At 42.4% G+C, this 16,327-nt stretch overlaps 1 protein-coding gene across 2 annotated transcripts in view; it reads right to left on the bottom strand.

Annotated features, from left to right (window-relative positions):
* The window catches only part of trpm4a (transient receptor potential cation channel, subfamily M, member 4a), a 74,245-nt gene that overhangs the window by 10,812 nt on the left and 47,106 nt on the right, over nucleotides 1-16,327 (bottom strand). For both annotated transcript variants that reach the window (XM_045716111.2, XM_014192262.3), the window contains exons 16-26: nucleotides 14,334-14,446; nucleotides 13,879-13,989; nucleotides 13,490-13,763; nucleotides 13,287-13,402; nucleotides 12,158-12,290; nucleotides 11,478-11,652; nucleotides 10,249-10,417; nucleotides 7,967-8,148; nucleotides 7,608-7,740; nucleotides 2,898-2,970; nucleotides 2,376-2,469 (exon numbers count right to left, since the gene is read on the bottom strand). In XM_045716111.2, the coding sequence (XP_045572067.2) occupies nucleotides 2,376-2,469; nucleotides 2,898-2,970; nucleotides 7,608-7,740; nucleotides 7,967-8,148; nucleotides 10,249-10,417; nucleotides 11,478-11,652; nucleotides 12,158-12,290; nucleotides 13,287-13,402; nucleotides 13,490-13,763; nucleotides 13,879-13,989; nucleotides 14,334-14,446 (1,573 nt within the window). The remainder of the gene's footprint in view (nucleotides 1-2,375; nucleotides 2,470-2,897; nucleotides 2,971-7,607; nucleotides 7,741-7,966; nucleotides 8,149-10,248; nucleotides 10,418-11,477; nucleotides 11,653-12,157; nucleotides 12,291-13,286; nucleotides 13,403-13,489; nucleotides 13,764-13,878; nucleotides 13,990-14,333; nucleotides 14,447-16,327) is intronic.

Below are 16,327 nucleotides of genomic sequence, written 5' to 3'. Positions count from 1 at the left end.
TTGGCAAATAGCATATCCTCTTGAGCATCTGATCCCGTTAGCGGGATCAAAATCCAGCGAAAAATCATATCGCCAATTAGCATTAAAAAATTATCATTATCAATTATCATTTTTTTTTTTTTTTTATAGATACACCTCTCCTGAATCGACCCACGTCGTCCGATTTCAAAAAGGTTTTACAGGAAAAGCAAATCATTAGATTATATTAGATGAGTCCATCGTAAAAAGCAGCTTCATAGCCATTTTCCGACCAACCACTTCCATCACATATTATCAATAAACAGCTAAATGTAGCACTAACCTTTTACAAACTTCATCAGATGGCACCCCTAGGACATCATGTTATACAATGCATGCATTCTTTTGTTCAATAAAGGTCATATTTATATATAAAAACAGCATTTTACATCTCTGTCTGACGTTGACTACCTAATTTCCCCTCAAAAGCGTCCCGGTAAACAATGCTACGTTTCAATAAATTGCTATACTATAACGATTTTTTAAATGTATATTGTCAATCTAACATTTATAGATGAATATCTCTTGAGAACACCCGTCATACCAGATTTTAAATTAACTTTACTGGGTAATCACACTTTGCGATAAAAGGAGATGCGATACTCAGAAAATCAGCTAATATACAGTGCTCGGCGCCATCTTGGACGCAACAGTATGAACCATCTCATCTTCAATAATATTGTCAATAATCGCCTACCTTTAGTTGTCTTCATCAGAAAGCATCCCAGGTCCACAACAGATGTATTTTCGGTCAAAAAGTCCATACTTCACGTTCCATTAGCCTGATGTTGGTAGCGCGTCCTATGGCTCTCTCCAAACGCAGCTCTGCACTTCATACTGAAAGCAATCCTCGCGCATGTAGGTTCGTTCAAACATGTCAAACGTTGTATAAAATAAATGTTCAGGGCCTCTAACACCAAGAGAGCCAATAAGATTCGAGGGGGATGATTTCATTGCCTTTAAAACCGTTTCCAAAGGTGGGGGCAGACATGGCCGCCGGCGTCATAATGGTGATGGCCCATCCCCTGTGACCAATTTCAAACTCCTGTCATTCACTGAGTTTTGACTCTATAAGGCTCAAACCACTGTGAAAGGACTGGCGACATCTAGTGGAAGCAATAGGAAGTGCCAAAATATTCCTAAACCCCTGTGTTTTTCAATGGGATAGGTTTAAACTCAATACAACACATCAGGTATCCACTTCCTGTCAGAAAATGTCTCAGGGTTTTGCCTGCCAAATGAGTTCTGTTATACTCACAGACACCATTCAAACAGTTTTAGAAACTTTAGAGTGTTTTCTATCCATATATAATAAGTATATGCATGCCCTATCTTCTGAGTTTGATTAGTAGGCCGTTGAAAATGGGAACGATTTTTTTTCAAAATGCGCTGTGGCGCCCCCTATCCTAGGGTATCCTCAAGAGGATATTATGACAAACCTTGACATCAACAAAATCATAGCAATTGGTCTGCATGTGACTGAACGAGTCACATTTGTACAGTAGGAAGTATTCGTTGCTTTTCTTGCCTGTGTATAGTCATTGCCATTGTACTGAATGTAGCCTACTCCTGCCCAGTACTTAATTCACAATTGGAAGATTATAGTATTTGATAGCCTAATAATAATATAAAATATATAATTCAATTTAAATTATGAAGTATATTCACAATTGCATGATGACCTCTGCTCAGCTTCAAATGCCCTGATTAGTAACTGGACTATATTTGCTCAAACATGCCCTCTGGTGGTTTGGACAAGCCTTAACGGCAAGCACTGTAATGCACCATAACAAACCGTACCGAGAAGCAACTTTTGATTGAAGAACCACTGAGGGTACAAAAGATTAGGAACATAGACTGAACAGGTGAAAGCTGAACAGGTGAATCCCTTATTGATGTCACCTACACTTCAGTCAGTGTAGATGAAGGGGAAGAGACAGGTTAAAGAAGGATTTTTAAGCCTTGAGACAATTGAGACGTATTGTGTGCCATTCAGAGGAAAGACAAAATATGTAAGTGCCTTTGAACGGGGTATGGTAGGTGCCAGCTGCACCGGTTTGAGTGTGTCAAGAACTGCAACGCTGCAGTTCTTGACACAAAACTGCTCAATTGCTCAACAGTTTCCCGTGTTTATCAAGAATGATCCACCACCCAAAGAACATCCAGCCAAATTGACACAACTGTGGGAAGCATGAGTCAATATGGGCCAGCATGCCTGTGGTACTTTTTTGACACCTTGTAGAGTCCATGCCCCGACAAATTGAGGCTGTTCTGAGGGCAAAAGGGGGTGCAACTCAATATTAGGAATTTGTTCCTAATGTTTTGTACACTCAGTGTATGTCTGTATGCAACCTTACCTCTGAGAATGGGCGGAGGATGTGTGGGTTTTATCAAGTTACTCTGAGAGAGAGCGTCCACCATCCAGGAGAGGGCACTAGAACAATACTCCAACTTGGAACAAGAGAGAGGGGATGGGGGAGAGAAGGAGTGAGAAGTTATTTTCCCTAACCCCTAAATCTAAAACTATGCCTAACCTTAATTCTAACCCTAAACCTTACCCCTAAAATAGTAATTGTCCACACTTGTCCGAATTTTCCTTGTTTTACTATCTTTGTGAGGACTTCTGGTACCCACAAGGAAAGTTAAACCAAAACGGATGGTGACCGGGGATTCGACTGAGGTGGCGGACCTAGAGGCACAGGCATCATGGGGTAAGGACTCAATATCTCCGCTCCTCCACACACACACACACACACACACACACACACAGCCATCCCCCCCATTAATTAAGGACCACTGAAACTCATTGCCTCTGGGCATATAAGGCTGTGTGTGTGTGCGTGTGTCTATGCTGTGACCAGTGGCAGGCTGACACTGACCTCGGTCTCTAGTATTCTCAGCCTGCGGTCGTGGTCCTGGATCTTTACCATCTGCTTTAGGACACTGTCCACCCTTCAACACAGGATCACAAGACAGGTTAGGGGTCAATTCAGGAATTGAAGTGAAGTCCTATTCATGGAAAGATAACTGAATTGAACCAATCCCTAACACAGGAGTACCAATCTCTTTGGTGCAATTTTCAGAAGAATGTTGTACATTTTCACAACACTTAGTACAAAACTCAAAACAGATCCTCAAAAAGGCATTTGTTTCAAAACTAAGCATATTTTCAATTACTAAGTACACTCAAAATCATAGTAACATTTTCACCAAACTTAGTCAGTGTTTCAACTAAAAATACACATTGCAATACAGTTCATATAAAGTAATTGCTGGCCTTCTAGGCAGAGTTGCAAAGAAAAAGCTATAGCTCAGACTGGCCAATAAAATGAAAAGATTAAGATGGGCAAAAGAACACAGACACTGGACAGAGGAACTCTGACTAGAAGGCCAGCATCCCGGAGTCGCCTCTTCACTGTTTATGTTGAGACTGGTGTTTTGCGTGTACTATTTAATGAAGCTGCCAGTTGAGGACTTGTGAGGCGTCTATTTCTCAAACTAGACACTCTAATGTGCTTGTCCTCTTGCTCAGTTGTGCACCGGGGCCTCCCACTCCTCTTTCTATTGTGGTTAGAGCCAGTTTGCTCTGTTCTGTGAAGGGAGTAGTACACAGCGTTGTACGAGACCTTCAGTTTCTTGGCAATTTCTCGCATGGAATAGCCTTCATTTCTCAGAACATGAATAGGCTGACGAGTTTCAGAAGAAAGTTCTTTGTTTCTGGCAATTTTGAGCCTGTAATGGAACCCACAAATGCTGATGCTCCAGATACAAGAAGGCCAGTTTTATTGCTTCTTTAATCAGGACAACAGTTTTCAGCTGTGCTAACATAATTGCAAAAGGGTTTTCTAATGATCAATTAGCCTTTTAAAATTATAAACTTGGATTATCGATAATCCATTATCCATAGTGTCTCAGCCTCCAGTATTTATGCTGCAGTAGTTTATGTGTCGGGGGGCTAGGGTCAGTCTGTTACATCTGGAGTATTTCTCTTGTCTTATCCGGTGTCCTGTGTGAATTTAAATATGCTCTCTAATTCTCTCTTTCTGTCTTTCTCTCGGAGGACCTGAGCCCTAGGACCATGCCTCAGGACTACCTGGTATGATGACTCCTTGCTGTCCCCAGTCCACCTGGCCGTGCTGCTGCAACTGTTCTGCCTGCGGCTATGGAACCCTGACCTGTTCACCGGACGTGCTTGTTGCACCCTCGACAACTACTATGATTATTATTATTTGACCATGCTGGTCATTTATGAACATTTTAACATCTTGACCATGTTCTGTTATAATATCCACCCTGCACAGCCAGAAGAGGACTGGCCACCCCTCATAGCCTGGTTCCTCTCTAGGTTTCTTCCTAGGTTTTTGGCCTTTCTAGGGAGTTTTTCCTAGGGAGTTTTTCCTAGCCACCGTGCTTCTTTCACATGCATTGCTTGCTGTTTGGGGTTTTAGGCTGGGTTTCTGTACAGCACTTTGAGATATCAGCTGATGTATGAAGGGCTATATAAATACATTTGATTTGAATTTGATTTGATTAGCTAACACAACGTGCCATTGGAACACAGGAGTGACAGTTGCTGATAATGGGCCTCTGTATTCCTACATAGATATTACATAAACAAATCAGCCGTTTCCAGCTACAATAGTCATTTACAACATTAACAATGTCTCCACTGTATTTCTGATCAATTTGATGTTATTTTAATGTACCAAAAAATTTGCTTTTCATAACTTGTTATGGATAGGGGGCAGTATTTTCACGTCCGGATAAAAAACGTACCCGATTTAATCTGGTTATTACTCCTGCCCAGAAACTAGAATATGCATATAATTAGTTGCTTTGGATAGAAAACACTCCAAAGTTTCTAAAACTGTTTGAATGGTGTCTGTGAGTATAACAGAACTCAAATGGCAGGCCAAAACCTGAGAAGATTCTGTACAGGAAGTACCCTGTCTGACCATTTCTTGGCCTTCTTTGTCATCTCTATCCAAAACAGAGGATCTCTGCTGTAACGTGACACTTTCTAAGGCTCCCATAGGCTCTCAGAAGGCGCCAGAACGTTGAATGATGACTTTGCAGCCCCTGGCTGAAAAACAGTAGCGCATTTGGATAGTGGTTGATCTGAGAACAATGAGACGGGCGCGCGCGTGCACGTGAAGAGGCCATTTTACATTTTCAGTATTTGAACGAAAACAACGACTCCCGGTCGGAATATTATCGCTATTTTACGAGAAAAATGATTTTAAACAGCGTTTGACATGCTTCGAAGTACGGTAATGGAATATTTAGAATTTTTTTGTCACGAAACGCGCCGGCGCGACACCCTTCGTTACCCTTCGGATAGTGTCTTGAACGCACGAACAAAACGCCGCTATTTGGATATAACTATAGATTATTTGGAACCAAACCAACATTTGTTGTTGAAGTAGAAGTCCTGGGAGTGCATTCTGACGAAGAACAGCAAAGGTAATCCAATTTTTCTCATAGTAAATCTGAGTTTGGTGAGTACCAAACTTGGTGGGTGTCAAAATAGCTAGCCTGTGATGGCCGGGCTATCTACTCAGAATATTGCAAAATGTGCTTTCACCGAAAAGCTATTTTAAAATCGGACACCGCGATTGCATAAAGGAGTTCTGTATCTATAATTCTTAAAATAATTGTTGTGTTTTTTGTGAACGTTTATCGTGAGTAATTTAGTAAATTCACCGGAAGTGTTCGGTGGGAATGCTAGTTCTGAACGTCACATGCTAATGTAAAAAGCTGGTTTTTGATATAAATATGAACTTGATTGAACAAAACATGCATGTATTGTATAACAATGTCCTAGGAGTGTCATCTGATGAAGATCATCAAAGGTTAGTGCTGCATTTAGCTGTGGTTTTGGTTTTTGTGACATTATATGCTAGCTTGAAAAATGGGTGTCTGATTATTTCTGGCTGGGTACTCTCCTGACATAATCTAATGTTTTGCTTTCGTTGTAAAGCCTTTTTGAAATCGGACAGTGTGGTTAGATAAAGGAGAGTCTTGTCTTTAAAATGCTGTAAAATAGTCATATGTTTGAAAAAAATTGAAGTTTTCGGATTTTCGAGGAGTTTGTATTTCGCGCCACGCCTATCATTGGATATTGGAGCGGTGTTCCGCTAGCGGAACGTCTAGATGTAAGAGGTTAAAAAAAAACAAGGACATTTCTAAGTGACCCCAAACTTTGAAACGGTAGTGTATGTATGGAAATAAATTATTGATATATTATGAATTATTTGGCTGTATGTATTCATTTACTTTTTTGGAGGACTTTTTTTGTCAACAATGTGGCCTCATTAACCTGGGTACAGTGGCCAGGAAAAAAAAAATCTTTCTCCTATTTAATTTGCAACTTTGAAGCTTCCAGCAGATTTTGCTGCTGCTGAACCAACCTGCTAAAGCAAGACAGAATGAGAGCGATGAGCTAAGCATCCCACGACAGCAGTTTGTTTTTCAGAGGGGGTTGGGGGGCCTCATGTGGAGCATGGGGGGGGCCTCAAGCAGATAAATTCTTATTTTTTTTAAAGATTACGATGCCTCTTGATGATGTGAGGCAATTGCCTCTTCTGCCTAATGGTAAGTCTGTCACTGAAAGTGACAACAGTTAAGTCCACACATTTTTGTATGTGTCCCCAGTGGGAATCAAACCCACTGTGGTACTCTGATGTAGCTATAGCTAGCAAGCCATGCTCTTACTAACTGAGTCATACGGGACCACTACAATACATATATACGACACAATACTGTAAATACAATACATGATTACAATACAGGTGGAGGAGGGTGTATGATTGCCATCCCCATGATGAAGCCATGGATGAGGCATCCAATGACATCAATCCAGATCTATGTCAGGCTTGGATTCGCCATGCCAAAAGTTTTTACCCCGGGTGCATGAACAATGAGGACAATTACTGTGATGTCAATAAGAACCTATGGCCACATGCTCAAGACAGGCTTGATGCAAACTCGTGCCTGGTAAATGTTGTTTCTTTCATTCATTTAATTTGATTACAGTACACCTATAGTGTAATTATATATGAACAATACATACATTTTTTGTTTCAATGATTGTGAAATATGTCTTCGATGATCACACCTTTGACCACACATGGGACAGAAATGATGGAAATTCAGTTTTGATGGGTAGTGTAAGTGTATTGCGTAATGTGAGAACAGTATAATGTACTGTAATTTACAGTACTGAAACATGCTACATTCAAAAGGCAATTTTGAAACATTGGATAAACTGGTTAGATATCATTATGTTGTGTTTTGGTGTTTAAATCAATATTCTCATGGAATATCACAGTTAACTTATATTTTGGATCAATGGTTGTGTGGTGAAAGATCTCCCCAAACAAAATTAATGCACAAATAAAGGTTTTAAAAATAAGACTTGCTACATTACAAGTGTTACCAGTTTGGAGAGTTGTACTAAGAGTTTTGGAAAATTCACCACATACTTCTGAAAATAGCACCAAAGCAAAACAAACTAAAGCTGTTAAATCTGGCGTTTAGTATATGACATAAATAAGTGACTGAGGGGGAGAGGTGGAGAGATGTCTCACTTGACGGAGGTGCGTTTAAGTCTCTCCGAGTCGCTCTCTCTCTCTCGTTTGTTCTGGGCAGACAGTATATTCTCCTTCTGGATGGCTTCCCACATGTTCAGTTTACTGGCCTGCCTACCATGTATCTCCAGAACTGAAGGAGAGATAGAGGAGAGGAAAAGAGGGGGATTTGGAAGAAGATATATATTTTTTTTTTTAAATATTCAGCTATTCAGATGAAATTTGGGATGACATTGGGAGTGGACTTCTAAAATGCTAGTAATTTAGCAATATACAACTGTGAGCATTTTCATTTCACAATACATCACATCTCTAGTGGCTCTCCTCCCCTCCCTCCCGCCGTCTCCATCTCTTCTCACCAAAGTGTTTGATCTTGACGGAGGGGATCCTGCGGATGCGCCTCTTGATGAAGAGGTGGAGGTGGGAGATGATGATGAAGGGTGGCGCCAGGCAGGGTCTGGAGTGGTACTCCAAGATAAGCTTGTAGCGCTGAAACTTCCAGTAGGTGTCGCTGTGCTCCTGCACTTTTGAGAACGTATGACTGCAGTGATGAGAGAGAGAGAGAGCCAGCCACAGTGAAATGTTACCAGCCAGAATATCAGCGAATACATTGCATTCGGAAAGCATTCTGACCCCTTGACTTTTTCCACATTTTGTTACATTACAGCAAAAACTGGTATTTAGAAGAAGAAAAAAAAAGATTTAAAAAAACTGAAATCTCACATTTACATAAGTATTCAGACCCTTTACTCAGTACTTTGTTGAAGCACCTTGGTAGCGATTAAAGCCTTGTGTCTTCTTGCATATGATGCTACAAGCTTGGCAGACCTGTATTGGTGGAGTTTCTCCCATTCTTCTCTGCAGATCCACTCAAGCTCTCTTAGGTTGGACAGGGTGCGTTACTGCACAACTATTTTCAGGTCTCTCCAGAGATGTTTGATCGGGTTCAAGTCCGGGCCACTCAAGAACATTCAGAGAATTGTCCCGAAGCCACTCCTGCGTAGTCTTGGCTGTGTGCTTAGGGTCGTTGTCCTGTTGGAAGGTGAACCTTTGCCCCAGTTTCAGGTCCTGGTTGCCTGGAGCAGGTTTGAATCAAGGATCTCTCTACTTTGCTCCGTTCATCTTTCCCGCGATCCTGACTAGTCTTCCAGTCCCTGCCGCTGAAAAACATCCCCAAAACATGATGCTGCCACCACCATGCTTCACCGTAGGGATGGTGCCAGGTTTCCTCCAGATGTGCCGCTTGGCATTCAGGCCAAAGAGTTCAATCTTGGTTTCATCAGACCAGAGAATCTTTTTTCTCATGGTCTGAGAGTCTTTAGGTGCCTTTTGACAAACTCCAAGCGGGCTGTCATGTGCCTTTTACTGAGGAGTGGTTTCCGTCAGACCACTCTACCATAAAGGCCTGATTGGTGGAGTGCTGCAGAGATGGTTGTCCTTCTGGAAGGTTCTCCCATCTCCACAGAGGAACTCTAGAGTGCTGTCAGAGTGACCATCTGGTTCTTGGTCACCTCCCTGACCAAGGCCCTTCTCCCCTGATTGCTCAGTTTGGCCTGGCGGCCAGTTCTCGGAAGATTCTTGGTGGTTTCAAACTTCTTCTATTTAAGAATGAGGGAGGCCACTGTGTTCAATGCTGTAGAACATTTTTGGTAACCTTCCCTTGATCTGTGCCTCCACACAATCCTATCTTGGAGCTCTACAGACAATCCTATATTGGAGCTCTACAGACAATCCTATATTGGAGCTCTACAGACAATTTCTTCAACCTCATGGCTTGGTTTTTGCTTTGGCATGCACTGTCCACTGTGGGACCTTATATGGACAGGTGTGTGCCTTTCAAAATCATGTCCAATCAATTGAATTTACTACAGGTGGACTGCAATCAAGTTGTAGAAACGTCGCAAGGATTATCAATGGAAACTGGATGCAGCTGAGTTCAATTTCAAGTCTAATAGCAAAGGGTCTGAATACTTATGTAAATAAGGTACGTGTTTCATTTTTTATACATTTGCAAACATTTCTAAAAACCTCTTTTCGCTTTGTCATTATGGGGTATTGTGTGTAGATTGCTGACTCTTTTTTAATATTTAATCAATTTTAGAATAAGGCTGTAACGTAATAAAATGTTGAAAAAGTCAAGGGGTCTGAATACTTTCCAAAGGCACTGTATTGGTTTTATTATATTTTTGGGTTATTGACGTTTTGGGTACAAATAAAAGTCAGAAAAACATTTGGCATTTTGATAACACGCAATGATAGTGTCAAATAACACACTTAAAAATGAAATCAAGTTGATTGAATTAAATTAAATTAGCTATTATTCATCAGATCAGTGGTTCTGAGACAATAAACAACACTAGTCAAGACACAATGAGGAACTAGATAAGAGGAAATCAGCCCACGGATTAGAGGGGCCTATTGAATAAGTGATGATCTGTTGAGGGGAACACAAAGAGAGTGAAACAAGGATATGGAGGGGGGGTGCTAGATGGGAAAGAGGGACAGAAAGTGAAACCGGGACAGAGAGCGAGTAAAAGAGAGACAGAGAGAAAAAGAAGAACAGAGAGGGTGAAAGAAGGACAGAGAGGGTGAAAGAGGGACAGAGAGGGTGAAAGAGGGACAGAGCGAGAAGGTACGTTACCTGAACATGGCGATGAGCAGATTGACCAGGAGGATGTTGGTGACCAGCAGGAAGATGACCAATAAGATGACCACCAGCCAGTTGGCGTAGGTACTCATGCAGGGCTCTGCCCCCGCCCCGATCAGGGTGGCATTATTGGTGCACTGTATCCCCTCCTCCAGTTTATCAGCTATGGACAGAGAGACAGGGAGAAAAAGGGGGATGGAGGGAGAGAAGGGGGGGATGGAGAGAGGGAAGGGGGGAGAGAGTGAGGGTTCAAAATATACTGAACAAAAATATAAACGTAACATGCAACAATTTCAATGATTTTACTGAGTTACAGTTCATATAAGGAAATCAGTTAATTGAAATGAATTCATTAGGCCCTAATCTATGGATTTCAGATGACTGGGCAGGGGTGCAGCCATGAGTGGGTTTCGGGGAGCATAGGCCCACCAATTTTTGAGACTGGCCCACCCACTAGGAAGCAAGGCCCAGCCAATCAGAATGAGCCACAAAATGGCTTTATTACAGACAGAAATACCCCTCCGTTTCATCAGCTGTCTGGGTGGCTGGTCTCAGACGATTCCGCAGGTGAAGAAGCCAGATGTGGAGGTCCTGGGGTGGTGTGGTTACATGTGGTCTGCGGTTTTGAGGCCGGTTGGACGTAATGCCAAGTTCTCTAAAAAGACGTTGGAGGCGGCTTATGGTAGACAAATTAACATTCAATTCTCTGGCAGACATTCCTGCAGTCAGCATGCCAATTGCACACTCCCTCAAAACTTGAGACATCGGTGGCATTGTGTGGTGTGACAAAACTGCACATTTTAGAGTGGCCTTTTATTGTCCCCATCACAAGGTGCACCTGTGTAATGGTCATGCTGTTTAATCAGCTTCTTGATATGCCACACCTGTTAGGTGGATGGATTATCTTGGCAAAGGAGAAATGCTCACTAACAGGGATGTAAACAAATTTGCGGAAAAAAATTGAAGATTTCGGCGATCATTTAATTCAGCTCTTGAAACATGGGACCAATATTTTACATGTTGTGTTTACATTTTTGTTCAGTATAGACGGGATAAACCAGAGGGAGGGATGTGAAGAGAAAAGTCAACATTTCAAATGGTTAGGCAAAGAGGGTAGAGAGTCAGAGAGAGAGCACAGTTATATACTATTGCTGTAGGTTTCAAGTACACACACAGACACCTTCACATGAAAAAAACACATTTGTACACAAACATTGACGCACCATCCATTTCGTGTATGGGGATCTGTCCAAATATGTGTAGGTATGGCCTGTAGAACACTCTGCGAAAGATCCAATTGGGACGGGGGTCATAGGAGTAGAGCAGCGCCTGATTGGCTACGCCGTAGGCCATGAGCCACACCGCCAGGAAGAAGAGGAAGAAGAAGATGTCCTTCATCTACCAATCAGGAAGAGGAACAGAGGATTAGGAAAAGTATTGGTAACATTGCAATAACACTAAAGGACGTTTGCACAGACCTAAATGATGTCGACTCATAGACTTTAATACAGACTCTCCTTTTAAAATACTTCAACAGGAGTAGATATCGTCAGTGGTTAGCTTACCTTACCACACAACACGAGTGTGTTTATATACACAGTGTACAAAACATTATGAACACCTGCTCTTTCCATGACATACACTGACCAGGTGAAAGCTATGATCCCTTATTGATGTCACCTGTTAAATCCACTTCAACCAGTTTAGATGAAGGGGAGGAGGCAGGTTAAAGAAGGATTTTTGAGCCTTGAGGGTGCAACTCGATATTAGGCAGGTATTCTTAATGTTTTGTACACTCAGTATAGCCAGCATTTGAAATGTTTACACAGTCTTCATCACAAGATCATGTTTCAGTTGACAAAGACCTTCATCATCCTCACAAATACTTAAAAGAATCACTTACCATTTTGCCGACAATGATGATCTTGGGTCCTAGCTGTTTGTGGATGGCGAAGATGTGGATGAGACGAAGGGTAAACACCATGTAGTCCACAGCAAACACAGCACGGCCAAACTCATAGGACCAAGGGAACATTCTAGAACACACAACAAACACCTGGTTATAGTCACAGGGTCACACACTCACAAAGATAGACACACACACACACACACACACACACTCATATACAGTCGGTGGCCCATTTATTAGGTACACAAAAATGGATCACTCCTACAGACAGCAAGTCACGTGGCCGTGGCTTGCTATATAAAGCAGGCAGACAGGCATTGAGGCATTCAGTTACTGTTCGATTGAACATTAGAATGGGGAAACGAGTTACCCAAGCGACAATGAGCTGGGAATGATTGCCGGTGCCAGGCGCACCGGATCCAGTATCTCAGAAACGGCCGGCCTCCTGGGCTTTTCACTGTTTACTGAGAACGGTGCGACAACAGCTCATTGATGAGAGAGATCGAAGGAGAATCGTGCAAGCTAACAGGTAGGCCACAAACAGACAAATAACGGGGCAGAACAACAGCGGTGTGCAGAATGGCATCTCGGAATGCACTACTCATCGATATTTGTCACAGAGGGACTATTGCAGCAGACGATCACACCGGGTTTCACTCCTATCAGCTAAAAACAAGAAGAAACGGCTCGAGTGGGCACACAATCACCAACACTGGACAATTGAGGAGTGGAAACACATTGCCTGATCTGACAAATCCTGGTTCCTGTTGCGCCTGTTGCGTCAGGATTTGGAGGATTTGGAGTAAGCAGCATTAGTTCATGGCCCCATCTTGCCTGGTGTCACCGGTACAGGCTGGTGTACTGGTGTGGCGAATGTTTTTCTGGCACACGTTACATTCCTTGATACCAACTGAGCAATGATTGAACGCCATGCCCCGAATAATTCAGGCTGTCTGAGGCAAAAGGGGGTGCGACCCGATACTAGATGGGTGTAACCTAATATACTGGCCACTGAGTGTACAGTCCATATACATCAACACACAGACACATATACACAAGTCGCTCTGGATGAGAGCGTCTGATAAATGACGTAAATGTAAATGTAAATATGAAATATACAGACCTGCAGCACATGCCCAGGGCAAAGAGTGAGATGGCCAAGATGTCACACTTATTCCACATGTCCTGGATGTAGAGACTCATCCTCTGATATATAGTGTTGCTGCCCACGAAGAACGTCTGCGAGAGAGGATGGTCATTAATATGAATTTATATGTTCTTACCTGTCAATTGTGTGTGTGTGTGTGTTCGTGTGATGCGTCCTACCTGTCGAATCTCCTCACAGACGAGGGTGAAGACCCAGAAGTAGAGAACAAACTCTAAGGCGGACGGGCCGTGAGGGGGCGGGGGCTTGAAGTCCACCAATAGGATGTAAGCAAACAGGGAGAGGAACAGGAAGTACATCAGCACGTTGCCCAGGAACGAGGTGACGGGCGCAAACCAGAACTCCCTCCAGCGCAGCAGTATGTAGGGCCTCTTGGGATTGGAGGCACCTTTCAGTTTGGCTCTTAAAGCAGCATATTCCTCAGCATCCTCTTCCCTGTGAGGAAAATAATGAGAATAATTACTGTGTGTGTGTGTGTGTGTGTGTGTGTGTGTGTGTGTGTGTGTGTGTGTGTGTGTGTGTGTGTGTGTGTGTGTGTGTATGTGTTTACGTTTGCATGATGTCGGCGAGAGAGAACACGGTGGCATCTCCTCCATCCAGACTGTCTGTGTCTCGACCATGAGTCACCTTCTCCTCCGACTTCCCCTCCTCCTCCTGTTCCCTGAAAGAGAGAGAGAGAGAGAGAGAGAGAGACCTGACCGACTGACAGACAGACAGAGGCGCAGAGTGAGGAAACCTTCCTTCATCACCATCTTCTCTGTATCCTTCCAATTTCTCTAACATTCCACATATTGAAAATTGGATTGATACAGTGAAGATTGGCTGATAGTGAAAAAGAAGAAATTTGGAATGGTACTGGACATTTTCCTGAATCAACTTTTTTCCCTTCAGCGCCGGTCAATCTTTTCCGTATTATTCCAATTTCTATGTACGCACTGCATGAGGAACATAAGGAAAGCTTAATGGATTGGAAATTGTCAGACAGACAGACAGGTAGCCACTAACCTGAAAGTGATGAGGTTGGTGTAGATGAGGGGGGGTAAGAAGAAAGTGAGGACCAGTTTCCAGACCTCCGTGCTCCTCTCCATGTCTCCCCACCATATCTGAGACAGCAGAGACTGCCAGAGGAAGAGGTAGAAGCATAGTTAAGGCTCTGCATACTAGGTTCAGTTTCCTCTTAGGAGAACTTGGCTAAGCGAAGCGAACGTCTGTGCTTCACATACTCCCTTAATAAAAGACCTTCGCTTGAAAAATGAGGAAAAAAATAGGCAATATTACTGTTTGTCCCTCTTGAGACGCCATAGCAACAGCATTGCCACTTCCTAAAATACACTTCCTCTCAGATAAATCAAGAAATCTGTCATTAAGAACCCGATAGTTACTCTGACAGAGCTCTAGAGTTCCTCTGTGGAGATAGGAGAACCTTCAAGAAGGGCAACCATCTCTGCAGCACTCCACCAATTAGGCCTTTAGGGTAGAGTGGCCAGACGGAAACCACTCCTCAGTAAAAGGCACATGACAGTCCACTTGGAGTTTGCCAAAAGGCACCTAAAGGGCTCTCAGACCATGAGAAACAAGATTCTCTTGCAAGGTAATGTAACATTCCTATTGGAATCCAGCCAATGTGGGGATAGCCAATATCTGGCATTTTTAATCACCCGCAACCTGTATTCAGAATGACTGCAAAGGTAAGGAAGACTAAGCTATGAGACAACCTAAAGCATCTAAATTGGAACAACCATTTCAGTAATGGGTGCAATAAGTCCAAGTAGCATATGGGATTAATTTAGAAAATGCTGTAATTTATATTTCAGTAGCATAGGATTATTAATTACTCAATAAATCAATGTACAAGCACAAACATACACTACCGTTCAAAAGTTTGGGGTCACTTAGAAATTTCCTTGAAGAGGCGACTCCAGGATGCTGGCCTTCTAGGCAGAGTTCCTCTGTCCAGTGTCTGTGTTCTTTTGCCCATCTTAATCTTTTCTTTTTATTGGCCAGTCTGAGATATGGCTTTTTCTTTGCAACTCTGCCTTGAAGGCCAGCATCCCGGAGTCACCTCTTCACTGTTGACGTTGAGACTGGTGTTTTGCGGGTACTATTTAATGAAGCTGCCAGTTGAGGACTTGTGAAGCGTTTATTTCTCAAACTAGACACTCTAACGTACTTGTCCTCTTGCTCAGTTGTGCACCGGGGCCTCCCACTCCTCTTTCTATTCTGGTTAGAGCCAGTTTGCTCTGTTCTGTGAAGGGAGTAGTACACAGCGTTGTACCATATCTTCAGTTTCTTGGCAATTTCTCACATAGAATAGCCTTCATTTCTCAGAACAACAATAGACTGACGAGTTTCAGAGGTTCTTTGTTTCTAGCCATTATGAGCCTGTAATCAAACCCACAAATGATGATGCTCCAGATACTGAACTAGTCTAAAGAAGGCCAGTTTTATTGCTTCTTTAATCAGCACAACAGTTTTCAGCTGTGCTAACATAATTGCAAAAGGGTTTTCTAATGATCAATTAGCCTTTTAAAATTATAAACTTGGATTAGCTAACACAACGTGCCATTGGAACACAGGAGTGACGGTTGCTGATAATGAGCCTCTGTACACCTATGTAGATATTCCATTAAAAATCCGCCGTTTCCAGCTACAATGGTCATTTACAACATTAACATGTCTACACTGTATTTCTGATCAATTTGATGTTATTTTAATGGACCCAAAATTGTATTTTCTTTCAAAAACAAGGACATTTCTAAGTGACCCCAAACTTTTGAACAGTAGTTTACATATTGAAACAAACAATTCTAAAAATCAACCTGCACAGAGGATGCTGGGAAATGTGATAATGATAGGTGTGGTTTTGGTTCAAAGTGATGTGTATGAGTTTCAGGCCCCTATATTAGTGTAAAACTAGGCCCTTAAAATAAGGCCTACTTTATGATGACATATTCGATTAGAATCTCACTTGGTGAAGTCCATAGAACTGAAAATGAATG

This window comes from Salmo salar, chromosome 03 (genome assembly GCF_965601325.2).
Source record: "Salmo salar chromosome 03, fSalSal1, whole genome shotgun sequence".
In the NCBI taxonomy this organism is placed as follows: Eukaryota; Metazoa; Chordata; class Actinopteri; order Salmoniformes; family Salmonidae; genus Salmo; species Salmo salar.
Note: the sequence above shows the minus strand (reverse complement) of the source record. Positions and strands in the feature narration are given on the sequence as shown.